Genomic DNA, 27,738 nt, shown 5'->3' on the forward strand with positions numbered 1-27,738 from the left:
TGACCAACAGAGTTGCCAAGGTTTCGTTCAGTGAAAAGCCAGCTTGTGATGTTTTAATGCACATCTCCCCGACCTTAATAAACCATAATTTATATAGTAACCTTAGCTAACTAGATTTGGTCTGGCAAATTAGCATATGTATATGTATTAAAGCTCAGTATACTACTGTGCTGAATTGGCTGTAAATAGCAATTTGCTTCACACATTACATCAAAATATGTCTATCTTTCTGTCTGAGTCTTTGGGTTCATCTTTCCCCTCCCCACCTCTTGAACTCTAATTTACTTTTTCTTTGTTGCATCTAACTTGCGTAAATGATGGCATAGAGTAGAATGTGGGATAACCACCCTCATATAACCAACATACTTCTAATTAATGCATGAAAGGGTTAAGACCATAGAGTAAGCTGCCTTGCTGGGCTTAGCTCACCTTGAGAGAGACTAGGTAATCAAGGCTTTGTTTCCCCAGACTACCTGAGAAGCTCAACATACGAATAAGTTTTGAGCTGGTTGCTGAACCTCAGACCACATGGCTCTTACAAGCCATTCTTGTGTTCCTATACCAATAATTTAGCAACTTTCACTACTGTAACTAATCTTAACTTTTACTGCCTGTGTATTCTAAATGCTGTATGGAAAAGCACATTAATTTGACCTTCATGGAGCTTGTAAGTAAACCAATTTAAACTTGCCAAACATGGGATTTCCGCCCCACCCCCCCATGCTAGGGGAAGAGGAGAACTTTGGAAGGAACTTAGAAGGGAGCATTTCCACACTTTACTTTGCTGCATATTTTGTGATTTTAAATCTCTGCTGAGGTTCTCTCACCAATGACTACTTGCCCCAATGAGTTCTTGGATCATGGCATCCAGGAATTCTCCTTTTTATATATATAATTTCCCTTGCCACCGACATCATTTGCCTCCAAACCACAACTGGAAAGCATAATTTTCTGACCTAAGCATTAAACTTGCCTGACAACTGTGCTTACTTTCTCCAAAATAATTAGAAATACTGCACTATTAATATAAGCTCTGGAAGTAACTGAGTTTTGGAATTGGATCTGGAAATAATTTGTTTTTAAGAAAGGAGATTTAGAGTTGCATCCAGTGGCTAAACTTTTTAGAAGTACTTTCACCACCCCTTTCTTCACCTGCAATATATGCACTGCAATGCAAAATCTAACAGAAATAATATTAACATTTAATAATCTTAAATGTTTGGGGGTAAGAATCTGAAAAATGTGTTTTAAAGAGAAATAATTCTTTCCAATGAAATAACACTGAGAAATTGTAAGTAAAAGCAGGTGTTGGCGGGAAACTGTTTTAACTGGCCTTCAAGCTCAATTGCTGAAGGCTTATAAATGTCAGTGTAGTCTCTTCTAAACCCAGACATTCCTGCATTTCATAGTTGTATGATAATTTTGCTTGTCAGAACTTGTGGAAGTTCGAACCTTAACACGATCCTTTCTTGACACTTGCCTTCCACTCAGAAATGTGCAATGCTTTACAGTTGTATACTTTAGATAACTGAGCCATTGCTGTACCATGTGTGTTCTTCTATGCAATAACACATTGCCTATTTTAAAAGACATATATGGTTGTATCCAACCCTGCAGTTTCATTCTGTGCATGCACAGCTGAACTCTGCCTTCCTCTTCTGCACTTTCCACATACCTATAGTAGAAATCTACCCCTTATATTTTGTTACATTTAATTTTGGCTTGTAGCTCTGATGGCTTGGTTCATGTGTTCATCATTCCACATCTTAAGTTAATGAATCCCAAGTAGCTGGGCTGGGACAGAAGCTGCCTGGAGTCCCTAGAAAACTTGCTTTGTTATTATTTCTGTCATTTATATCCATCCTTCTAGTGCTCATGCACCACCCAGAACATTTAAAGTAACAGCAGAGTAAAATATATTGAACTGTAAAATGCAATGAAAACAACAGCATTAGCGTCCCTTTAAAAACAACACCTTGCAGGAGATCACAAGTTAAAATGACCCAAGCAGACAAAAGCCAGGCATTGAACACCGGTGAAGAGGCCATCCCCACTTTGTGTTGAAAGGTGTTCCGTAACATTCATACAGCTGCCGAAAAGGCCTTGTCCCTTGTCCTGATGCCACAGAGAAGGGGCATTCTCGTCTGATAAAAGGTTGGAGGCAGTCCTTGGGTATCCTGGGATCAAGCCATTTAAGGCTTTAAAAGTTATCATCGACACTTTGAATTGTTATTGGAAGCAAACTGGCAAGTGATGCAGATATTGCAGGATAGGTCCTATGTGGATGCGCTCACTAACATTGTTGCAGCTTCCACTAACATTGTTGCTGCTGTTTCAAACCTGATGGTGCTTCTTGGAATACCTTGCAGTGCTGGTATACGAATAAGGTCAGGAAAATAAAGCAATTGGTAGCAAACTAGAAGAGCTTGCTGTAGTACTAACGTACTGAATCACACACTTGAACGTAAGCATGCTCATGCTATCATGACAGAACAAGCTGTTATTGAATAGAGGGTTGGTGCTGGAACACTTAGGCGTAATTCAAAAAGTAATTTTAAAGAACTTGAAATGGGTCACTTTATTCTTTTGTTCTATTACTTTAAATTATTTTGTAATTGTTTATGAATGTATATGAAAATATAAATGTCTCCTTTTGTTTGAGTCATTGTTGTGTGTTTCTAAATTGGCTTGACTTTTTGTTGGAGGTTGCCATGTGCCTTCTGATGCACTCTCACTTCCATAAAACTGTTTCCTTTAATTGAATACTGTTAAACGAAATCTTGTGGATTGCGTGGATGGAGGCCAGTTACCCATTATATAAAATGCATCCATCTGAGCAAGCAATTCCAAAAAGTGAGCCAGACCAGTTTGTCATAAGAACTTCCCAGTGGATTCAAAACTGTAATTGTGTTAGAAAGGAAGGAGATGAGTCATTGTCCAAGTGTTTAGAATGTGCAATGTTAAATTTTTATTTGAGTGATTTTTCCCTATCTGAGGACCTTAAATGAAAGTGGGTGAAGAAAAATCAATTCCCTTCTATCAAAATTTACATCTTTAATATCTAAGTGGTTGTGGACGCCTCAGTATTTGAAACATAAACTAATTTTTCAGTTCTGTTCTGTTAAGGAGATGTAAATTAACACAATGAACTTGCATAAGGTGCAAGGGAAAAACTCCTAAATCCAAAGTTGGACAACACCCATCTGTCATTTTTTTTTATGGACAAGCATGACTACTTTTGCTTTTTATGAATTTTTTTTGCTTGAGAAATAGGGAAGCTAACTACTTAGAGCAGAATATATAATCAGAGGAATTTTTCTATTACTTGGAGATGGACTTTGCAGTTTGAGGGCTGCATCCTCTCCAACTGTTAGGCAACAATTTGACTTCAGTTGAATATTTTTTACCTAGTACAGTACACAGATTAAATTAAAGATGCTGTGTTTTTCTTTAGCTCAATGCTCTGCCTACCTACGAATCTGTGTTGCATTTAAGGCATGAGTTAGAACAAGTCAGAACTCATTTTTACAGAAATGGTCAGTGGCCATTGCTTCTTTACCCCAAAATCCTAGGTGTCTAGCCTGATATCTGTAGCATTTTGGAGGGATTAACAGAGCCTGCAATCTGTGTCTTGGAATGGAGTATACAAGCTGTCTTTGTGGCTACACCACCAGTCTAATTTTTGTACCTTTTTTATTCTTCACACCTCTGCTCCCTGCTTTGGGCTTTGCCTGATGAAGAATTGTGGAGAATTTGAAAGTACGTCACAATTTTGTTATATTTGGGTTGGTTCTAATAAAAGTATTGTCCAGCTGTGGACCTCAGAGTTTTTTCTTTTGAATAAACTCAATTCAACAGACATTGTATTCTTCCTGGCTGCACAAGAGGAGGAAGCTTGCAAGCCCAAATCTTTGGAAGCTTATCCACATAGTGCTAAATTATGGTTTAGCATTGCAAATGAATTGGCCTGAAGGCAACACCAGTGGCCCTCCAGAACTTGTTGTAGTCCAACTTTCTTTAGCTCTGCCAGTAGGGTCAATGGTCAAGGATGATGGGAGTTGTAGTCTAGCAATATCTAGAAGGTCACAGGCTTCCTGCAATTAAGGCCCATTTAATACAGTAGGACTTACTTCTGAGTAAACATCCAGAAGTCAGGATGTAATGTTAATTACATCAAACTGTGCCCTTCCACTTTGATAGAAAGCACTTAGAGGATTCTTCACTTGTAAATGAATATGATATCTGTATGTAAACTGAATAAATGCAAAAAAAAATTGTCTTCAATTTTATTCACTATATTTTGTATTTTCAATAAAAAATTTAGGAGCAGTTGATAGTTTGATGCTTCTTTCCTTTTTATGAATGAAGTTAAACATCTTTACAACAGTAAACTAAGTTCTTATATTAAAAGTGAAGAAGGAAAGGTGGCATTAATCATCTTTTAAAATAATAATAATAATGGGACAAAGATACTGCTTTTTATAGCCATGCTTGAGACAGTGTAAGAGATGGATGCTTTGAAAATGACATATCTATGGTGCATCTAAATAAAACTCTGGAATGTGGATCATATTACAGCAAAGTTAATTAAGGTTTTTTTTCCTTATCTCTGTCTGCATAGGAGTGTCTTCTGTTTAACAAAATCTGTGTTGACAGACAACTAGTATTTATTAAAAGGGGATTGGCTCCACTGTACTCAGCAATATGATCTAAGCAAAGATGAGGAGCATTTATGTGGCTTATTAATATGTCTTCCTCCCTAAGTTTATTACAGTAACTAGCTAAGTGTCCATCAGTGTGATAGGCAGGGAGAGAAGAGAAATGGCTGTGAGGGCTCCAGTAAAGGCACATTTGCGTTGTTCTGCCTTTTCTAGTAAGATTGCAGCCTGAACATTGTTTGTACTAGTCAAATGCAATCAGGTAGTTAGCAGTATGACACAATGCACTTTGATCTGTGGTTATAGAAAGTGAAAAGCTGATCTTCCAAAAATAATCTGTGTGGGTGGAAGCAGGGCTTGCCTGGCGCCAGCAAGCATTTCTCAGTTTTAGGCTTAAAATAAAAATCCACCCCACCCCAAATTGTAGATTACAAAGGCAAAATTGTTTTCAAGACAGAACAGAATTTGCTGAGCAAAGTTGAGGGAGAAAAATACCTGGAAACATTTTTTATATATAAGAAAAGTCTGTCTATCAACCATCTTCTGAATTGATTAGTTTTATCATGATTCAATGAACTTGATTATATTGCTTTATTTCGACTTATAACTCTTATAACTCGTTACATTTTCATGGTGAATTAATAATATAAATCTAATTAAGTCACTGGTGCAGGGGCAGCCAATGTGGTGTCTTTTAGATGATGTTGCTATGACTCTCATGGATCCCAAATAGTGAGTTCATGGATGATGGGAGTTGGTCCATTTATAGGGTCACATGTTTCCCCTCTATGTAACAGAAGAGTCACTTTAATTAAACAAATCAAGTTGACAGGCTTGTTACATTGTAAGCCCACTCTTCCTCCAAGAATCTCTAGGAATGTAAGGTGGGCTAGCCTTAAAACAGTCCTCTAAGAATACTAAGGCTTGGAAGGGGGAGGCCAGGAGAGCCTGCATACACCCCCCTTGCACAACTGCCATGCAAGAAAGGCCAGTTGCCTCCCAAACTATTTGGTACTTTCTGCCACCACCCTCCTCCAACACTCTAGACAGGAAATAATTCTGGGAGATCTAGCAAATAATAATAATAATCAATTTATTTATACCCCACCCATCTGGCTGGGTTTCCCCAGCCACTCTGGGCGGCTTCCAACAAAACACTAAAATACAAGAACCTATTAAACATTAAAAGCTTCCCTAAACAGGGCTGCTTTCAGATGTCTTCTAAAAGTTTGGTAGTTATTTTTCTCTTTGACATCCGATGGGAGGGCATTCCACAGGGTGGGCGCCACTACCGAGAAGGCCCTCTGCCTGGTTCCCTGTAACTTGGCTTCTCGTAGCGAGGGAACTGCCAGAAGGCCCTCAGCGCTGGACCTCGGTGTCCGGGGCAGAATGATGGAGGTGGAGACGCTCCTTCAGGTATACTGGACTGAGGCCATTTAGCTCTGTTTTTCCTGATAACTTGAGAGGGATTTGGCAAAGAAGTGGAGGGTGCACAAGGTGTGTTGCACTTCTTAGCCAAATCCCTCTCAAGTTATCAGGAAAAACAGCTGCCTTTCCCAAGCTGGGGGTTCAGCACAGCCTGCTCTTTCCCCCATGAAACCCCACTCTTTCCCCCAAGAGGTATGCTTCCAGCAGCTAGGCAAGTGGGAGATTACAAGAACCCTAGAGTTTGGCATAAACATGCTTGAGACCTCAACAGTTTTATTATGAAATTGTATTAAGAATAAAAAGGGAAGAGAGGAGGACAGGTGGTCAAAGCAGAATAAGGAAACTGGATTTGAAACAAGAAGGTTCCTTTTATCAAACCTAATATTGCTGCTTGCAACAGACTTCTGGTCTTCTCTTCTTCTCCTGAGCAATCTCAGATGCACAGTCAGTTGCCACAGCCCTCTTTGTAAGCTGGCATTTTTTCAGCCAATCAGAGCACTGGTCACACTTGCTAGGTAGTCTTTAAACACCTTAAGGAAAGGTGGGGGTTGGGTGGCTGACAGACGCTTTGGGGTATCTGAGGTGATGATAGACACCTCTTGGAGCAGGGGAAAATGTTTGTTGTGGTCGTTGCTGGTGAAGATTTCCACCAGAATTTCTCAATCTTTCCTCCAAACAGGACCTGTCCTTTTCTTGTTTATTTTTTGAGTTTAGTGGGAAGGTTGTGCCTGTCTTCCTTGGGTGAAATGGTGGACAGGAGGAGATCAGAACTTTTCAAATCTGGGATTCATTATTAGACGACACTGATCGTTGTGCACAAATGATGAATGTTGGGTGCATGGGTGTCTGACGTAACTAATATTTGGCTGTTGTGGTCCTGTGGTTTGCTACTATACTTTGAAAAGTTAACATTTACTATGTATATGTCTAATGGAAATATTTCCTTGCCACATGAAGGCATTTGTAAATCTGTGGGGGTTTTGGGGGGGCAGGGGGAGAGAAACCACTATGCCTGAATATTTAGTCTAACTTTTAAGCACTAAAAAGCTGATAAATGTTTCTATCATGTGCCACACAATGTATTAGTTGATAGAAATTGTTAGGCTTACAATTGATATATTTAGAGAACTTCCATGTTGGCCCCCCTTCTCCACCGGTAATGGTCTTTTGATGCAGTTCTTCAATTAAGTAACTGGATGTTTTTGGAAACTTGCTTCTATACAAATGGAAATTGGTTCAATAAAAACATGTCATTGACCTATGTTGCATCTGATGTGTCCAGATCAATATGGCAACAATTGTCTCTGTAACAAATACCTTTTGGTTAATACGTCAGATACTACTATAGAGGATGCTAAATCCTTTGAAGTAGAATCATAGAATCATAGAATCATAGAGTTGGAAGAGACCACAAGGGCCATCGAGTCCAACCCCCTGCCAAGCAGGAAACACCATCAGAGCACTCCTGACATATGGTTGTCAAGACTCTGCTTAAAGACCTCCAAAGAAGGAGACTCCACCACACTCCTTGGCAGCAAATTCCACTGTCGAACAGCTCTTACTGTCAGGAAGTTCTTCCTAATGTTTAGGTGGAATCTTCTTTCTTGTAGTTTGGATCCATTGCTCCGTGTCCGCTTCTCTGGAGCAGCAGAAAACAACCTTTCTCCCTCCTCTATGTGACATCCTTTTATATATTTGAACATGGCTATCATATCACCCCTTAACCTCCTCTTCTCCAGGCTAAACATGTCCCATTCAATGTAGTAACGTTAAATCTTGTTTTGTTGTGGTTTTGTTTCAGGATTAGAACTGTATATAAACCCAATTGATATTGTAAAGCAGGCTGCGTACACAACTTGGATAATAACATTGCACAAAAAATAGTTTTATTGCTTCATCTCTATGGCAACTCACCCTCAAAATGGTATTTAAAGTGTAGAATGTTTTTTAATACTGGAAAAAGTTCATTGGCTTAAAGTGATATATTTCTTCCCCTCCTTTTAAAAGTAGGTTCTTTATAGCTCTAAATTATTAAGCTACTCTTACTCCATATTGTGTTAATATCTGCTGAGCTACTCCTTCCAAATCCTTTATTTGTTACTTAAATCTGCCAAAAGATTAAATATTTGTATACAAGATTAAGTAGCAGTAGTCTTAAGAGTCCCTGCCAGAAGTATTTGGTGAAATTTGTTCTTTCCTCTGAAAACTCATACTGCAGTAAATAAGTCTTTAATGTAGCACAGATCTTGGTCTCATTGCATCAGAGTGACATGATGGTTTTATTCTGTTTGTTTTCAATCTTATTTTCCTACTGGATTTTTAAATATTATGAGAATTTTACTTGTAAACTATCCAGAGAACGTCTGTTACTGAAAGACATAAATAATGAAAATAAATGACTAAAGGCTTTTCTAGAATGTGTTGAAAATATTTTTACTTTTGGCTCTGTCTGTAAGAGCTGGCAAGGGCTCTGTTAACTTGCAAGGTTTAACCGCTTGCTGATTACAGTGGTGCCTCGCAAGACGAAATTAATTCGTTCCGCAAATCTCTTCGTCTTGCGGTTTTTTCGTCTTGCGATGCACGGTTTCCCATAGGAATGCATTGAAAATCAATTAATGCGTTCCTAGGGAAACCGCCTTCAGACCAGGTCCGGGGACAGTCTGTCCCCGGACCTCTTCTGAAGGCTGGGGGGGGGGGACAAGGGCTTTTCTTCCCACCCCCAGCATTTTAAAAAACCCTGGGACAGCGGAGGACTTCTCCGCTGTCTGGGCGATCTTAAAATGCTGGCGGGCGGCATTTTAAAATCGCCCCGGACAGCGGAGGACTTCTCCGCTGTCCGGGGCGATTTAAAAGCCCCTGGGAAGGCAGGCAGGGGGGACAAAGACTTTTGCCCCCCGCCAGCCTTCAGAAGAGGTCCTGGACCTCTTCTGAAGGCGGGCGGGGGGCGAAAGTCTTTGCTCCCCCCCGCCTGCCTTCAAAAGGTGTCCCCGCGGCGGTGGGAGGTGTCCCCTGCCCCCCGCCCGGCTTCGGAGCACCGGGAGAAGCGATCTCCCCGCAGCCCCTTGCTGCAAAAGACGTCCGGGGGAAGCGGGGAAGAAGCGCTTCGCTTCCCGCTGCCCCCGGACCTCTTTTGAAGCAAGGGGCTGCGGGGAGATAGCGATCTCCCTGCAGCCCCTTGCTGCAAAAGACGTCCGGGGGAAGCGGGGAAGAAGCGCTTCGCTTCCCCGCTTCCCCCGGACGTCTTTTGCAGCAAGGGGCTGCAGGGAGATCGCTATCTCCCCCCAGCCCCTTGCTTCAGAAGAGGTCCGGGGGCAGCAGGAAGCGAAGCGCTTCGCTTCCCCGCTTCCCCCGGACGTCTTTTGCAGCAAGGGGCTGCAGGGAGATCGCTATCTCCCCCCAGCCCCTTGCTTCAAAAGAGAAGACCCGCTGTCCCCGGGGCAAGCTTCATTTTGCGAAGCAAGCCCATAGGGAAATTCGTCTTGCGAGGCAACTCGAAAACGAAAAAACCTTTCGTTTTGCGAGTTTTTCGTCTCGCGAGGCGTTCGTCTTGCGGGGTACCACTGTATATATAAAATAAATACTATTTGCCCCACATTGTGTTTCAGTGTTTGCTTTTGTGTTTCTTTTTGCCCTAGGTTTACATATACAATAGTCTTGAAACAGTAGTCCTGGAATAAAATACAAAAAAGTTACAAGGTGGGTTTAAAAAAAAACCACCCCCCCCGTTCAACATATGATTTGCTAACTTTGTATTTTTTATGTTTGCAACATGAAAGCTCTAAAAATTGACATTGCAGGATAATTTGGCATGCATGTTCAGGGTGAAATTCTGTATTTCAGATTTGATTACTAACTGTGTCTGAACACCTGTTTAAGGGCGACAGTAAAAATGCAAATAGAATGTAATATCTTGGAATATTGGAATGAAAGTTGGTGAGCACATTCACTTTGCTTTGTAGAAAGCCCAGTTCAATTGCTACCACTCTTTTGCCAGGGAGGGTGACATATGTGCACAAGACCAATTGAACTGTGCTTTGCAAAGCAGAGTTAAGTAAGGCCTTTTGAGCATTTTAGTTGCAGTTTTAGATTTCCTTACCTGGTGGTGAATGCAGTAACCTGTTTCCTTACCTGTTTGTAATGCAGTAACCCTGACGACTGTGATGCATGATTCAAATTTGGTACCTATGTTCAGGACAGATAAAAATGCAGAATATCTCCCTTGAAATCTTGCTTGAACATGATTTCAGTTGCCCTCATGTGCAGTTTTTGGGCTGCTCAATAGTTGGTTCCTGTGGCAAACAGGATGCTGGACTAAGTAGGCTTTTGGTCTGATTCAGCAGGGCCCTGTTTGGTTTTAGTTCAGGACAACATGTTATATTTTCAAGTTCGTATCCCCTTTTACAGCCACCCCATCCCACAGCACACGTTTTCAAAAGGGCTAGAAAGATGGAACAACATACCGTAATTGCAATGCAACATCTGTCTTAAAGATTGTTTTCTCCCTGAAGTAGCAGGCTTGTACTGTGGAGGTATTCCTGAAGGGCTAGATGACAAGTGTGGCCATGAGTGCCTTTTACCACTTTGTCCTCTATGCCAACTGCATTTTTGTTGAAGAAACCAGAAATCAGACCTGACCTCCATTATTTTATTCTCTGTTCACTTCCAGATTAGACAGTTGTGTACTGTGCACAATTGCGGGGTAGCCTTTTGAAGAGAGTATAGAAGAATCTGGGGTTTTAAAAGCTGTCTCAGTAAACTTATTTTGAAAGCTGATTTCTGCACACTATTTTTTAGAATGTTGTCACTGATATTTGCCTCCCCCGCCCCCAGTTCTAGCTTGCAATCCACCTTGGATATTTTACATGCAATAGATATAAATCCTGATAACAAATAAAGGTTGCCACAGTTATTAGATGATTACAGACTATGTAACATGGTTGAGAAATTGAGAGGTAAGCAGGAAGGAAAGAGGTTAACTGAAAGTTAATGGGAAAATTAGCTGAATTATTATTACATAATAAATGTCTGTTAGGCTGGCAGTAGTTAGGATTAAAGATAGCAAGAGAATGGTTTGAACCTTTCAATATACAAGAGACAATCTCATTTGGAAACAGGAACCTTTCCTGGCCAGATTCATGGCAGCCAGCCCACAGTGGGGTTTTATTTTTCGAACTGGATTTTGAATTGTTTTGTAGCACAGGTTTGCTTCAAAAATCTTTCATCACAATGGAATTAAAATGCCTATGGAATGTAAACGGGTAACTATGTTAAAGGCAGTGGCGTAGCGTGGGGTTGTCAGCACCCGGGGCAAGGCAAGTAATTTGCGCCCCCCTAACCCGTGGATTTTAGCACTCGGGTCTCTTCCACTAGATTAGTTAGTGCTAGCGCGCCCCCCCAAATGTTGCGCCCGGTGCAGCCGGCCCCCCTGCACCCCCCACGCTATGCCACTGGTTAAAGGTAACGGTGGACAAGATACAGTTCAGCTAGCTTGCTTTTCAAGTAGTTCTAGCTACTTGTATAATACAAATGCTTTGACTGCAGGCCTCCCTCCCTCCCCCCCCCCACTTATTCAATGAGCGCAACTTAACTCCCCATGTTTTTGTAAGGTTATGCTGATATTCATCTTATGTTCTTTCTTTCAGCCACTTTAAAAGCTTGAGGTGTAATAATGGCCAACATGACATGAATAGAAGGCACATAGTTATGCGGCTATCTGATTATAGGCATTACTGAGGCTTTGGGGCTCTTATTTGTTCAGTCCTTTTGGCAAGTTATTTCCCCTATTGAATTGTGCATACTGTGGGTTTCTAGATAAACTGCTTGCACAGAAAAGGTGGTAATCGGAGAAACCCAGTCCTTTTGTTAAACTCTTTTTAAGCAGAAGAGCTGTATGTTCCTACTCAGTCTCTCCAGGAGGCTGCTGCTTGTCACTTCACTGCTACTTTGCAGATTTTCTTTCTTACGGCACTTAAATGCTGTTTGTTTTTGTGCATGAGTGGCATTCTGCAAAAAGAACTCACAAAACCTTGGGTACATGCCTATGGCCCACTCCTTGTTTGAAGGAATTGGCACGTGTCTGGAAGTCATTTTTGTCTGATACAAGGAGTAGCCACAATCACTGGACAGAAGTTGTGTGCGCAGAACGCTAAGAGTGTGCCAAGCATTTTCTCCTTAGCTGAACCTCAGAGCTGCTTTTTAAAGTTATTGAATAAATAAGTACATATAATTATGATATATCGTACCACAACCTTTGGTAATCATTGATATCAAGTGTAGGGGGCGTGGGTTTGTCCTGTTCAAATCTGAAAGGCCTTTTGATGCAAGCAGCATCTTGAGATAAGGGATTTCTGTGGTGCAACTGACATGCCTCTGGATTTGAGATTGGCTGATAAGTGGAGTATGCACTTTAGTGCAAGCTGAACATTTTGTACGTGCGTGCACACACACTCAAAAGAGTGACTGACCGAACCCAAAGGGTCTCATCAATGGTTCCTCTTCATCCTGGAGAAGAGTGACTAGTGGGGTGCCACAGGGTTCTGTCTTGGGCCCGGTCTTATTCAACATCTTTATCAATGACTTGGATGATGGACTCAAGGGCATCCTGATCAAATTTGCAGATGACAGCAAACTGGGAGGGGTGGCTAACACCCCAGAGGACAGGATCACACTTCAAAACAACCTTGACAGATTAGAGAACTGGGCCAAAACAAACAAGATGAATTTTAACAGGGAGAAATGTAAAGTATTGCACTTGGGCAAAAAAATGAGAGGCACAAATACAAGATGGGTGACACCTGGCTTGAGAGCAGTACATGTGAAAAGGATCTAGGAGTCTTGGTTGACCACAAACTTGATATGAGCCAACAGTGTGACGCGGCAGCTAAAAAAGCCAATGCAATTCTGGGATGCATCAATAGGAGTATAGCATCTAGATCAAGGGAAGTAATAGTGCCACTGTATTCTGCTCTGGTCAGACCTCACCTGGAGTTACTGTGTCCAGTTCTGGGCACCACAGTTCAAGAAGGACACTGACAAACTGGGACGTGTCCAGAGGAGGGCAACCAAAATGGTCAAAGGCCTGGAAACGATGCCTTATGAGGAACGGCTAAGGGAGCTGGGCATGTTTAGCCTGGAGAAGAGGAGGTTAAGGGGTGATATGATAGCCATGTTCAAATATATAAAAGGATGTCACATAGAGGAGGGAGAAAGGTTGTTTTCTGCTGCTCCAGAGAAGCGGACACGGAGCAATGGATCCAAACTACAAGAAAGAAGATTCCACCTAAACATTAGGAAGAACTTCCTGACAGTAAGAGCTGTTAGACAGTGGAATTTGCTGCCAAGGAGTGTGGTGGAGTCTCCTTCTTTGGAGGTCTTTAAGCAGAGTCTTGACAACCATATGTCAGGAGTGCTCTGATGGTGTTTCCTGCTTGGCAGGGGGTTGGACTCGATGGCCCTTGTGGTCTCTTCCAACTCTATGATTCTATGATTTGGCAAAATTATATCTGAATTGGGTATAATTTTGATAGCTCTTCCAAAAATAGGATACGAGAACATTTGCAGATGCTTTTAACTACTGCTGTATAAATAGCATTTTAAAAATTTAACTATGAAAGATACTACTGCCTGGGAGTATGCTGTTGCCCTTGCAACACCAGATGAAGAAGTCCCTTTTCAGAGAGAATTTACTACCAGCTGGCACAGGGCTAGGGCTCAGCAGCATTTTCTGATATTTTGAATCATTAAGAGTTTGTACTGAATTGCATTGTTTGATTAATTTGTGCCTTCTTTTATATACTCTTGTTCTTTTGATATGATCACAATTACCGTAATGTTAATTTTAAATGTTACTAGGGTGAGCTGCTTTGAGTTCAACATTATTGTTGGAAAAGCAGAATACAAATATTAAAATACTAAGTGAAATCAAATGGTGGTTGGTTTTTTTTGGCTTTTTAAACGTTAAAGTTGTATGCTCTGTGAGAAATTTAAAAAATGTATTTCATGCTTTAAAAAAAGCATGTGACATGAATTAAGCTGATTTGTGAGCCAGCATAAGAGAGCTAGAAACTCATTTAGCTTCGATTCCTATCTTTGACAGTACAGTAAATTCTGCATCTGGCCTTTAAAGGGATTTAAAATGGGATTAGGCTATCAGCAATGATAGGTATATGAAACCTCCCTGTTCAGAGGCCACCGAGTTCAGCTGCTGTATGGGGGCTCCTTGCTTGAATGTCCTGCTTGTGGTTGTCCCAGAGGCATCTTGTGGTTATTTTGGAGAGTAAGATGTTGGCCTGGATGACTCTGTCACTGATCTAGCAATGATGAATGCTCTAATTTAAAAAGGGTTTTGGATATACCTCTATGTCTCTGTATTTAATATGGTTAAATATAATAATAGTATGTATGTATGTATGTATGTATGTATGTATGTATTAATTATACCCCTCCCATCGGTTACAGGCTGAACAAAATCCCACAAACAGTTGAGTGATGTTCATTCAGGTTTCCTATAATTCTCCCCAAGCACATAATGCAATACAGAGGTTGGAATGTGTGTATCCAGTTTGAATGATGTGCTCATGAAATATCTCGTTGAAATCTGGACGTGCTTAGACTGTCTAGGATCATCTTCTCTCCAAAGAAACGTTCTCTCCCATCAGTGGATTTTACTAGATAATCTATCTGCCAGTAGTGTGTTATTAAATGAGTTGCCCTACTTAACTAGAGTAGGACCTGCTTAAACAAAAGGTTTTTAATGCTTTACCACTTTCAGATTCAGCATTGTTTTCACTGGATAAACATGGGTTACAATGCACTACCAAAAAAAAAAAAAAAAAAAAAGGTGGATCCAAAGGAGAGGGAAAAGGATATGAGCAGTGTTCTTCAAACACTTGCACAACACTGCTCTAGCAGGACACAATGCTTTGTGGTACGGGTGTGCTTTTGTAAGTAGAACATCCACTTTTGTATTTACCTGCACTTTTCTCATATAGTGCTTTGTACTAAGTGTACAGCAGCCCTTCAATGAGCTGAAGCCATCTTCCGTGGAAATGCATCTTCAGCCATAGCTTCAGTAGGCAGAGCAGAATATATGATTCCCCCAAACCATGATAGTTAATCAAGCAGGGAACTCAGCACAGCGGTTTGTTGGCTCAGTTGACAGCTAATCCATTGAGGTTAATGGAAGATTAATTAGAAAAAAGGGGCCTGCAATAATCTGTTGATATATTGTTCAAATGTCAAAAAGTAACATACCACAGCAATACAGGGCAGGAGAGTAAGAGAGGTGCTTGTCATAAGATGTTCCTTTTCAACCTCCTCTTGCCGGCTGCTATGTTTGTGTGTAGCATAGAACCTACTTGAAAACAAACAAAATCTGGTGAGCGCAATCACACATTCTTCCTTTTTAGTATTCCTCCTTTGTCATATTTGTACAAAAAGGAACCTTAAGCTGTGTATTAATTACAGGGGGAAATATGAATGGAGGTCAGAATTTGCATGTTTGCTTTCAGTTGAATTCTTATATATGGAGAATGGGGTCTAATTCAGGTTTGGGGCATTTGTGTTACGAATGTCCTGCAGGCTTTGTTTTGCTTTTACTTGCCTTTTGGAGACTGGCAGAGGAGGGACAGAAAGCTCAGTCCTTCCTCTGGTACTCCACTTGATTTCTGTGTTTGACGCAGAACACTTCACACAAACCCTGTATCAGTTCACTAACTTGCCTGAATACTATTCTTTAACACTTATGGCTACTGGGAGAGTGCTTAAATATAACGTTGTAAATATACTTAGTGAAGATATAATGACTTTCTGATTCAGCTGTTTTTCACCTTAAGTACGATAAGCAAGGCAATGAAAGCTATTGACTTAAACCAGTGGTCTCCAAACTTTTTCCAGAGAGGGCCAGATTTGATGAAGTGAAGTAGAAAGGCAACATATACATGTTTTAGTAAACAACAAATATATTTTTTCTTGTTCCATTCTCATGCTCCCGCTGGAAGACCTATGAATAAGTTTGAGGTACCCACAGTAGTACAAATCCCCAAAGGCAGGCAAGTGCAAGTTTGTAATTTTGCTACATTCCTGGTGCCTCATTGAAAACCCACAGGCTAATTCCTCCTTTTATTTCTAAATTCCTTAGTGTAAAAATTTCATTTTCAGCAATTAAAAGAAAGGACAGTTTTAAGAACTAGTTAAAAAGAATGCTGACCTTTTTGTGACTTTGTGTAATGGGTGATGTCAAAAGCAGTTTAAACATCTGAAACTTTTCCAGCACATATTCTTTTGCAAGAAATGTTGCTTTGCCTTATTCTCTGAAGCGTTAGCATAGACATTTGTTTAGTAAAAGGAGGAGCTTTAGGGATATATGAATATTGTGTCAAAGCAAAGGAGAAATTGCAACCTGGCAAATGGTGACAGTAGCCAGAGTGCACGGAAATGCCGTTTACCTTCCTGCTGCAGCGGTACCTATTTATCTACTTGCATTGGTGTGCTTTGAACCGCTAGGTTGGCAGAAGCTCGGACAGATCAAAAGGAACTTACCATATTTTTTGCACCATAACACTCACTTTTTTCCTCCTAGAAAGTAAGAGGAAATGTCTGTGCGTGCTATGGAGTGAATGCCTACGGGTGGTGGTGGGGGATCTGCTGCAGTTGTGAGCAGAGGATCCATGGTTCCCCTTCCTTCCCTCCTCCGTGGCTCGCTTTGAAACAGCAAAGTGGGAGAAGAGCCGCTGAGTGGGGAGGAGAGAGGGACAGAGAGCCTGCTTGCTTTAAAGGAGCAAAGCGGGAGAGGAGAGGAGCCGCTTACACGAGTGTAAGCGGCCCCTGTCCGGTTGGCTCCTTTAAAGCAAGCAGGCTCTCTGTCCCTCTCTCCTCCCCACTCAGCTCGCTAAATAGCATTATTAGCAGCATCCTTCTCCACACACCCCACGCGTGCTCCTTGTCCCTTGAGTGCTTTTCCTTCCCTCCCCACTTAAAACGTGGTTACAAAGCACGGATGCACATGGATCCTCCGGATTTTTTGCACTGGGTCACCCCAAATTCACCATCAGATCACATAGCATGTCCATGGCTACATCTTGCACCAAAAAATCACGCACCCACTGTTGCCTGGGGTCGCAGTGGTGCAAAAACGTGGTTACAAAGCCTGGATCCACATGGATCCTAAATATTTTTGCATTGGGCTACTCCAAACTCACTGTCAGATCACATGTCTGTGGCCACAGCATGAACCACAAAAATCATACATCCACTGTTTCATTTAGAATATTTTTTTCTTGTTTTCCTCCTCTAAAAACTATGTGCGTGTTATGGTCTGGTGCGTGTTATAGAGTGAAAAATACGGGTACTCTAGTCGCACGGATTCGAACTGCTGAACTTCTGATCAGCAAGCCCAAGAGGCTCAGTGGTTTAGACCATCGTGCCATCTGCTCTGCTCCCAATAAACAGCTAATTAGAGCTTACCACACCTTCCCCTCTGACTCAGTCTCAGGAGAAGGAAAATGTAAATAGAATGAGATAAGTGCTGCTTGCAGAGAAAAAGACCACATTCCCAGGGCACATTCCTCTGATTCCTAGTTGGTATCTGAATTTACTGGGAGTTGATCAGCACAGAAATGATGCATACGGTGGAGCCATTCATGACTTGATAGATGTTTATAATGTCAACCACCCTATTTATATAAAGTAAGGAAGGCTGTATTTTTTAACCTTTCCTTGTATAGAACTCCTCCGTTTTGACAGCTGCCCTTTTCTGTATTCTTTCATAACTTCTTTGAGATGGAGTAAGCAAAAACGTGTGCAGTATTCCAAAAGGAGCCGCTAACCAGGGTGCATTTGTTATCCAGCTCTTGAATCTGGTTGTAAATAATAATTTAGAAAACATAACAGTTTGCATTAAATCAGATTACTGTAGGTGCTAGCATAACACTGATTCATGATGATGATGATTATTATTTTACACAGAGTGAACACATACTTGTGTAGACTGATCCTACTATAGTTATTACGTGCAGGTACACTGGCCCAACATTGCTGCTTTTCAGTAATTATGTAGGCTGGAGAAACTGTAAGCTTTCCTTTATAGCTTTTTGAGAGAGGACTTTGAGAGTTCCTTTTTGAAAAATACCTGAAACCTGGTTTCTAGAAGAAAGAACAGACTAAATCTGTCAGCAACAATTACATTTTCTGGATTTTACTAATAAGGAGTTTATAAGGCCCATAGCAGTTTGGGACCAGTTTACTTGAAGAACTGCTTTCATCTGCAGAACTGGGACTTTTCCAAGTGCTGCATGAAGATGGTTGTACAGTTGCAAGTAAATCCATCTTTGAATGTGGCAGCACCTAGTCTCAGGAATGCCCTGGCTATTAATATTAGGCAGGCCTCCTTATTGTTGTGCTTTCAATACCTGCTAAAACCTTTTTGCTTAAGCAAGTTAATCCAGACGTGTAATTTCAATATGTGTATGTATATTTTTTATAAACTATTGTTTTTATCTATTTTTGATTATTTTATTATGTCAACTGTTTTTAATGTCTGTTTTTGTTGCCATTTGTTTTTAACAAATAGTAAAACACTTTGGATTTTTTTCCATTAAGTCATATAAAAACCTGCTAAATTAAACTAAGTTAATGAAGAAGTATGGTGCTTGTTCAGGTTTATCTCTATATTCATCTCTCTAGAATTTTGATAGATGATTCTCTGCCCTGAAAATCATTTCTAAGAGGTCCTCTCAACCCTTTGCTTCCAAGTGAGACTGGAATCAGTTTTTTTCTTAATTGAGGGCAGTTCCTCAAAATAATAATTATTGATGAGTGACATTTAGCAAGTCTAAGAAATATATTTTAATGTCTTTTATTTCCTTAATTTCTAGATGAGCACAATGACGTACAAAAGAAAACCTTCACAAAATGGATAAATGCTCGCTTTTCTAAGGTAAGGGTGGCTTAAAACCTGCTAAGTATAAACATAACCTTTACCCTAGCCTTTGACAGCCAAGATGTGCATTTTCAAGAACCACCATTTCCCTGTGACTTATTTCTTCTTCTTCTGTGTTTTTAACACTGAATTTTAAATTGTTGTAGCCTACCCTGGGACTTGTTGGGTGAAGGGCAGATAATACATTTACTACTACTACTACTACTTCTACTACTAGTGTTATATTGGGTTACAATGCATAGTCTTTTCAGATCATCCCTAACAAGCTAAACAATTACATCCACAGAGTGATTTGTAATGTTATAAAGATTGTGTGCCACTCCCAATCTCTGCGGAGTGGTAGCCAGTTTCCAGGGGTTTCCAGACGGTTACCCAGGATTGTGTTTCCATTGGGAATCAAGGCACAGCCAAGACTGTGATGTCTTTAAGAAATATGGTTTATTTTACACATATTTACACCGAAAGCTTTCAATGGAGGGAGTGCAGAGTTTAGAGCTTTCACATCTCAAGGGGGGCATGTTCTCCACAGCAGTACAGCACTGGATTCCAAGATGTCTCTGTCTCAGCCTGCCTTCAGCCAGCACGACAAGATGGTCTTGACCTTCAGCTCTCACATGAAGTCCTACATTTTTCCTGCTTCTCCTTCCCAGAAAACTCCTTGCCAAGCCGCTTCTCCTCCTTTCCACACTATTCCATGCCTAGCTTTAAAAGGTGACAATTTACCTTTGTGACACAGTGCCCCCATTGCCTTGACAACCTCCCCCTCTATTGCCTGTGGAGTCTTTTGTCTTGTAGACAGGTTAATGGTGGGGCAATCATCTCCCTTTGCCCCTCTGTCTGGCTGGTAGAAAAACAAGCTCCGCCTGTCAGTTCTGATTAAACCCAGCACCCAAGATTCTATAGGAGGAAATCTGGCACCAAGGGATCTGGGACATCTCTGTTCCCCCACTAACCAGTCTTCCCCAACCTGGTGCCCTCCAAATGCTTAGGACTACAGTTCCTATCAACTTCCTCCAAGCTAGCACATCTATAGTTTGAAGCATCTGAAGGGCACCAGGTTGGAGAAGTCTGCCTTATGGTGCTGTTTCTTGCATTCCCACTGTGAAGAGGCATTGTACAACAACAGCAGCAGAATTGTCGAGCTAATATCCTTTCAAAAACAAAACAAAAACAAATTGTGACGCATGATTAAATTCATTCATATGCCAGGAGTCATAGTTCTGTCCATAGCAGTATCCGGAGAATTTGATGTTGTCATATTATAATTAGATTCTGCTTGCAATATCCTGAATGCATTAAAATGGATTTTGAAGATTGCCTTTCTGTATGCTCTGTCACAATTCGACTTTATGAAAACATTCAGTGAACTTGCGTTCTGATCAAGTACAACTGCCAATTTCTGAGCATTATAAGCTGTTGAAGAATTGTAGAGTTATTCTAGAACAGTCCAAAGAGCTCACTTTTTAGCTTTCTTGTTTGACTGTTTCCTGCTTCACAAAATTATATTGGGTTACATTTTAGAATTGAAAAGTTGTATTTCCTAACAGGGAAGAGAGGCAGGAAAGCAAATAAGCATTTTAATCAGCTGATTGGTGGCTTCTTTAGAAAGCCATTTGCTGCAGAACTACTTCCTGCAAATGGAGCATCTGTGTCTACAAAGGAAACACGCTCCATTAGCAGCAAGCATTTTTAATTCTGATTGCTTCCTGCTGCAAATAGAGTTTCCTCTCCTGCAGCGATTTGATTGATTGATGATAAAGTGGCATAGAAATATAATCATTCAAATGAATCACAAAGTGGCTTACAAACAATAACAATAACAATAGCATAATACAGGGGTCAGCAACCTTTTTCAGCCGTGGGTCGGTCCACCATCCCTCAGACCATGTGGTGGGCTGGACTATACTGTATTTTGAAAAAAACTATTTGAATGAATTCCTATGCCCCACAAATAATCCAGAGATCCATTTTAAATGAAAGCACACATTCTACTCATGTAAAAACACCAGGCAGGCCCCCACAAATAACCCAGAGATGCATTTTAAATAAAAGGACACATTCTACTCATGTAAAAACACGCTGATTCCTGGACTGTCCTCAGGCTGGATAGAGTAGGTGATTGGGCTGGATCCGGACCATGGACCTTAGGTTGCCTACCCCTGGCATAATAGAACATCATAAACAGAGCACAAATAATATAGAACAATTAAAAAAATCACCAGGAAAACAATAACAATCAACAAAACTGTAATATTTTTGTGGCATAAAATTTAATATCTGGAAGTCAGCACTGGGATCATTAGGATATTGTTGATAGAGAAGTACTAATAAGTAAGAGAGAGAGAGAGAGTGTGTGTGTAGTGATGATGATTTATGTCACTTTTATAAAATTATAGATGTGAACCATGAGAATTTTATTAAAACATTATAATTTAGTTACTGGATGCTTTAATTGCTTTTCAATGTTAATTGTGCATTCATTGTTCAGCTTCTGAATGTATACATTAAAGGAAAATAGGATTATGTTGTATTTTTTATATAAAACAAAGTAATCAGGGAAATTGATGACATCTGTAGCAGTTTTATAGACATCATAATAGCATAATCTACGTCACAAGTCACTTGGACTTCAATTGTGTGTATATTTCAATAGTTTTTGTGCATTGTACAATACCTGCTTCTTTGTATCATGGGCTACATTGAAAGTTGCTTTGGTAGGTTTGCTGCTGTTACATTTTTTATAGGGAGAAAATTGATTGTAGGTTTGTTCTCATAAAAATCAGGCACTTGTTGAGCTAAGTAATCAAGTTATAACTGTTTTGGTGCAGAAGACAAAACCATCCTGCCATAAAGAACAGAAGAAGAGACAAAGATAATAATTTGCAGTTCAGTGGACCACATCTGTACGATAACTACTTTATATATATTCAAAATGTTCAGTAATGACTCTATTCAGTGCTGTGGCTAGAATCAATGAACGCATACTTCAGTAATGTTTAATGTGCCATCAAATGCCTGGGCAGTGTTTCTCAAACTAGGGTCAGCAGCTGTTGTTGGACTACAACTCCCATCATCCCTAGCTAGCAGGATCAGTGGCCAGGGATGATGAGAGCTATAGTCTAACAGGAGCTGGGTACCCAAATTTGAGAAACACTTGTTTAAAGTGTATTTTGACTGCAGAGTTATTAAAAAAATTGAGGCACAGCACATTGTATTTTGCATCTGCTTCTCCTTTCTCTCTCTCTCCCCCCACCCCCTTTAAATGTGAGATCAGTATAAAAGAGGAATGTGGACTAATTTAACTTATATAATTATATAGAAGTGATTCAGCAAAGCAAATGCCTACAAAGGAATTACATATACTTTCTAGCATCAATACAAATAGAAAAAGCACAAGTTCTCTTTTATTACATAAATATATTTCTGAATAAAGTTGGTGCTCTAAATTTAGATACTGGAAAAAATATGCTCAGTTTCATTTGCTGAAATTCTTCCGACCCTGCAGAGTGACCTTTCTGCTTTGTGAATGGTTCCCACATCAAATTCCCATGACTTGGGGGCATGATATGGAAAAATCTTGGCCCAAATACGAAAGTAAATAATACTTATTATGCAAGATGAACCAGAAATTTGTTTTCTGTCCCTATACTAAGACTGTTTCTTGAACTTGCTGCTAAATTAGTGTTACATGGAAACTTGCAAGCTTGTTTCTCTGTGGAAGAAAAATCATATAACAATATGTGGAATGGGAGAAGTGAGAAGGAATACCTACAGCACAGAACTGCTGAAATAAGCCAATGCTTCCCATCTCTCTCTCCCCCCCCCATGTGCCCCCTAGTAAGCTCAGCTTTAAGGAGCTCGATGTCCTTTGATGTATCTTGCCTTCCACTCCCACTTGCCCTGCCTTCTTATGGACCACTACTGTCAGCTGTGTATGTTTTCTCATTTTGTGGATGTAGCCCATAATTGTAAGTTTAAAGAATGACTTTGGGTTCCTATTAGTTTATGACTATTATCTTCACACCTTAATCCTAAACATTTGTATCTTCGCTTCCAGCTGGGCTGTGAAAACTGTGTCCCCCCATGCCCCGCAAGACTCCAACCTCCGTTAGTCCTACCTAGCCAAACAGAGTCAGTGATCAGGGATAATAGCTGTTTTAATCAAAGAACATTTGGAGCAGGGTGGTCCAACACATGGCACCCTCTAGGCTTTTTGTGCACTCCCCCCCTCTGCAGCCCTTGTACTGCCTCCCCAAAGCTGGGTAAGCAAGGCGGTGGGCTTTGGGAAGGAGGCACGAAGGCTCTGACAGGGTCCTAGAGCAGGGGTCGGCAAGGTTTACCTTGTCTGGACCGATTCACGCCAGCAGAGATCCCTCTGTGGGCCAGATCATTCACACGTGTAAGTGCCCGCGATTTCTGGCATCTGCAGCTGCGCAGACACAATTTTTGAGGTTGGCGTCTGCGCAGACGCGATTTCCGGCGCCGCAGAAGCAAGCCCCTGCACCGGTTTAGGGAGCTGCTCAGTTCAGAGGTGGCTTGTGGGCCGGTTAAACGACCCCTGTGGGCCGCTTGTGGCCCATGGGCCTTAGGTTGCCTACCCTATCCTAGAGTTTTCCAGCCTCCTTCCCAAAGCATTTCTGGGGCTTTCCCAGCTTCAGGAAGGAGGTGGGAGGGCTCTAGGACTCTGCCAGAGTCTTGTGTCTTCTTCCCAAAGCCCAGTTCCTTGGTTATCTGGCTTTGGGAAGACAATGCGAAGGGGCATCAAATTTTGGCCTCTCTCTCTTGCCCCCTCACCCCACCCCCACCCGACAAGTAGTGTGTGGCCTATGGGTTCTGTGTTGAAATATTATTGAAGCCCACTTGGTATGAAAAGTTGGACCGCCCTAATCTAGAGGGTCACAGGTTTCCTATCCCTGGTTTACACTGTCAGCGTTAAAAGTGTTTTGAAGTGTGGTAGCATTTACAGGTATATTTTAGGCACATTTCCCTGCAAGACTTACAGGACAGTATAGCAAGCCTTGAGACAAAATTGGTCAGATTGTGGCTACATCTTATATTTGTGGCATTTTATTCTTTGTGTGTGTGTAGAATTAAATATTAAGCATGATGGGAACTAAGATACCTACAAACTTCCCTTTTTTGGAGCATTTTACAATGATTCTAAAATGTATCTTGTTTTATAGTGTGGAAAACCACCAATAAAGGATATGTTCACAGATCTCCGAGATGGGAGGAGGCTTTTGGACCTTTTAGAAGGACTGACAGGAAATCCATTGGTAAGCAAAGCATTCTTCCAACATGAAGAAAATTAACTTCAAATGTTGTGTGTATAGTTAGAGTGGCATCATTCACTTATTTAGAATACTTTGCAGGTCTTTGCCTATAGTTTATGAATGAGCACACTCAAAGTCAATGTGTTTATGTTCTTTGCATCAGTTTGAACTTGCATGTGGTTCTTGGATTTCTAGTTCTTGCAGTTGTAATAAATTTAAATATGTGATGGCAACATTTTTTAATCTAATCAGCTATGCTGAACAATCAATGCACATTTCCTCTGATGGATTTCCACTGCATTTTTTTTCAGCAGAAGAAAGTTCATAGCAGGATTAGCCCCTAGCCTGAGTTAGACAATTTCTTCCCTTCATACCTAAATTAGGAGAGAAGGAAAAGAGAAGGGGAATGTATATGAGCCTGAAGCTTGCTACAGTACATGTCTGTAGTTTCTATTGTTACATTTGAATGCAACCAGTGTACGCCTGATTCAGTTGTCTTCCATTAAAAACTCTGATGGAGTGCTCTGATGGTGTTTCCTGCTTGGCAGGGGGTTGGACTCGATGGCCCTTGTGGTCTATTCCAACTCTATGATTCTATGAAAAACAGTTGGTTCAAGCTGCCATAAGCAATGTATATCATGCAGAATTATAATTACATAGCTTGGCTAAAATAAATAGATATACATTTGGCTAGATTTAATACATGTATTCAGAATGTATTCAGAACTTCTGTTTGGTCTTTCTTGATCTTCTGGAGAGTATTATTTGTTAAGTATCATACAATGAAAGGAAAATTTGTGATCTTAGTTCTCCTCTTATATCTGAAAATTGTTTGTTATTTGAAGCTGAAAGAACGTGGATCCACAAGAGTCCATGCCTTGAATAATGTCAACAAAGTACTTCAAGTTTTACATCAGAACAATGTAAGTTTCTAAAATAAATGTTTGCTTAGAAGTTCAGTGCCCTTGAATGTTCAGTGCCCCCGAAACAGGAGAAGAGAAGGTAACAATGAATTAAAATTAGTTAACTACCAATTAGACTGCAGCCTGAAAAGTCTTGGTGGTGACAGGGTGGGGTTGGGGAGAAGAATTTCATAAAATTCAACTTGCTTACAACTTGGTTCCCATAGTGGTTTATACTTTGCAGATGAGAATGTGTAATGATACTTCACTTATAATTAGAAGATAATTTCTCCCCCAAGAAGTGAACTTGTATTTCTTGTTCCTGAATGCCTTTGGGCATCATTGATGGATAGAATGCTAACATATTTTGAGGGGCTGAGTCAAATTATAATTTACTTTCTATAGACTTGTTATCAATAGTTATCAAGTCTCCTGAACTGCATCAGAAAAAACTATCTTTTAAAAATAACAACGGAAAGCTAAAAAGTGGTTGCACAATTAAGAATGTTGTCTTGTGCTGTTTATACATATAAAGGTTTGGATCTGAATTTAATTCTTGGTTTAAAGAGAGAGTTTTCTGCCCTGCCTTCCTTTACATTTTCCCCAAAACCTGCTTCTGGAATTGGGCGAAGCCTTTGCCTAGAGGCTGTTGCTTTTGGCCACCAGATAAATATTTGGTTGCCACTGATGACGATCTCTAGGGACAACTTGATTGGGGGGAGACATTTTAATTTCAAACTTGAATATAAGAATGTGCATATCTCCTAGAATTTGTACATTTAATGACTGCTTCTGCACTTGTACATTCTAGAAGCGGGATTAAATCATCCCGTTATATAGTTTAGACTATTTCTTTGCAAAAATGGCTAGGCTAAAGAAGTGAATTGTGTTGACTGGAATAAAAGCAATGATACTTGAATGTGTGTTCCAGGTGGAGCTGGTGAACATAGGAGGGACGGACATTGTTGATGGAAATCACAAACTGACTCTTGGCTTGTTATGGAGTATAATTTTGCACTGGCAGGTGAGCGACCTTGATACCTTATTTCAGTCCTTGCAAGTGAATTATTAATTAGCAATGGAACACATCTGCATTTTTTCTTTTGCTGCAACCCTTTCATGCCATCTATCCAACCAATCCCACCAATCCTGAGACCCCAGGGACAGGGGAAATGACTTGAAAAGTAACTCTCTTCTAATAGTAATAAACCATTTGACAAAACTTTGTGCTACTCACCAGCATGCACGCACGCACGCACACACACACACATACACACACGGAATAGGCTGTGGTGTTCTTGGATCTCCTTACCTGGCCAAGAAGCCAGTAAAATGGGTTCCAATAGTTAGGGAAAGTACTAGCTGAGTATTGTTAACATCTGTATCTCCAGCTTAAGGGGCACTAGTGCAGGTTTTGTACTGGCACTGGAAGCATGGGGGAGGGAGAAAAGAAAGATGTCAGGTCCAGGGAGCCTGCAATATAAAGTCTGGAAATGAAAGGAGTTGGGGACAGATGGGAAGGATGAATATGAACAAATACAATTACATATGCTTCTCTCATGTGGCCGATTGTGAGTCACTGTCTTTTATGCTAACACTGTGATCCGTAGGTTTGGGAAATCTTGTTTCCAGAGGCTCCGTGTATTCTTGGGCAGTTGTTTTGTGTATATGTACTTGAAAGCCTTTTTTGTGCTTTCTTTCAGGTTAAAGATGTCATGAAAGATATAATGTCAGACTTGCAGCAAACAAATAGTGAAAAGATCCTCCTGAGCTGGGTGCGACAGTCTACTAGGCCTTACAGTGAGGTCAACGTTTTGAACTTCACCACAAGCTGGGCAGATGGGCTTGCTTTCAACGCTGTGATCCACAGGCACAAGTAGGTAGCTCCTTGCCAAATGCTGCAGTTCTAAGGAAATAAGCGCCTGCAGTTTCTTTGTCCTGGGGTGGGTAAGGAAATTTAATGCTAAGTGATGCATTTTTTTTAAAATAAAAAAAAATGGCAGTAACAAATAACAATAGAAGAAAACTGCCAATACAACATTTTCCTAAAGAGCACAAAGCTTACACTCAGTTCTCAATATGTTAAAAAAAATACTTGGAATTGTTTTAAAGCCCACTTTGGCATATGTTAGCTGGAAAGAAAGCTGAGTGGTTTTTTTTTTAATGTTGAGGTTACTATGTTTGAGTGATGAGTAACAGTCAAAGCCAGTAATGTATGTTCTTTGTTTTTATTTTTTAAAAACACACATGGGAAAGTAAGAAAACATTTAGTTTTTTTTGGTTTTTTAAAAAAGAAATCTCAGCTCAATACTAATACTTCCATGTGTTTATCTTGTGCCTTCTCACTATTTATTCATAGATGCATATATTATGAAAGGAATAAAGGTCATTTATTTTCCACTGAAAGCTTAAGACTGCAATATTGTTCCACTGAAAACCATGGAACTGTTGAAATAAAGTTCAAGGTTCATTTTGTTGGGGCAAAGATGTATGGCAAGGGCCACCACTACCTAAATATAATAATAACTAAGTATCATTAA

The 27,738-nt window shown here is 40.5% G+C and overlaps 1 protein-coding gene across 3 annotated transcripts in view; it reads left to right on the forward strand.

The window, feature by feature from the left end:
* Positions 1-27,738, forward strand: part of LOC308582803 (utrophin-like) — a 134,241-nt gene that overhangs the window by 36,468 nt on the left and 70,035 nt on the right. For all 3 annotated transcript variants that reach the window (XM_081186266.1, XM_081186267.1, XM_081186268.1), the window contains exons 3-7: positions 18,959-19,020; positions 24,207-24,299; positions 25,142-25,219; positions 26,130-26,222; positions 26,902-27,074. In XM_081186266.1, the coding sequence (XP_081042392.1) occupies positions 18,959-19,020; positions 24,207-24,299; positions 25,142-25,219; positions 26,130-26,222; positions 26,902-27,074 (499 nt within the window). The remainder of the gene's footprint in view (positions 1-18,958; positions 19,021-24,206; positions 24,300-25,141; positions 25,220-26,129; positions 26,223-26,901; positions 27,075-27,738) is intronic.

The sequence above is a fragment of the Podarcis bocagei genome (genome assembly GCF_964188305.1).
Source record: "Podarcis bocagei genome assembly, chromosome: 3".
In the NCBI taxonomy this organism is placed as follows: Eukaryota; Metazoa; Chordata; class Lepidosauria; order Squamata; family Lacertidae; genus Podarcis; species Podarcis bocagei.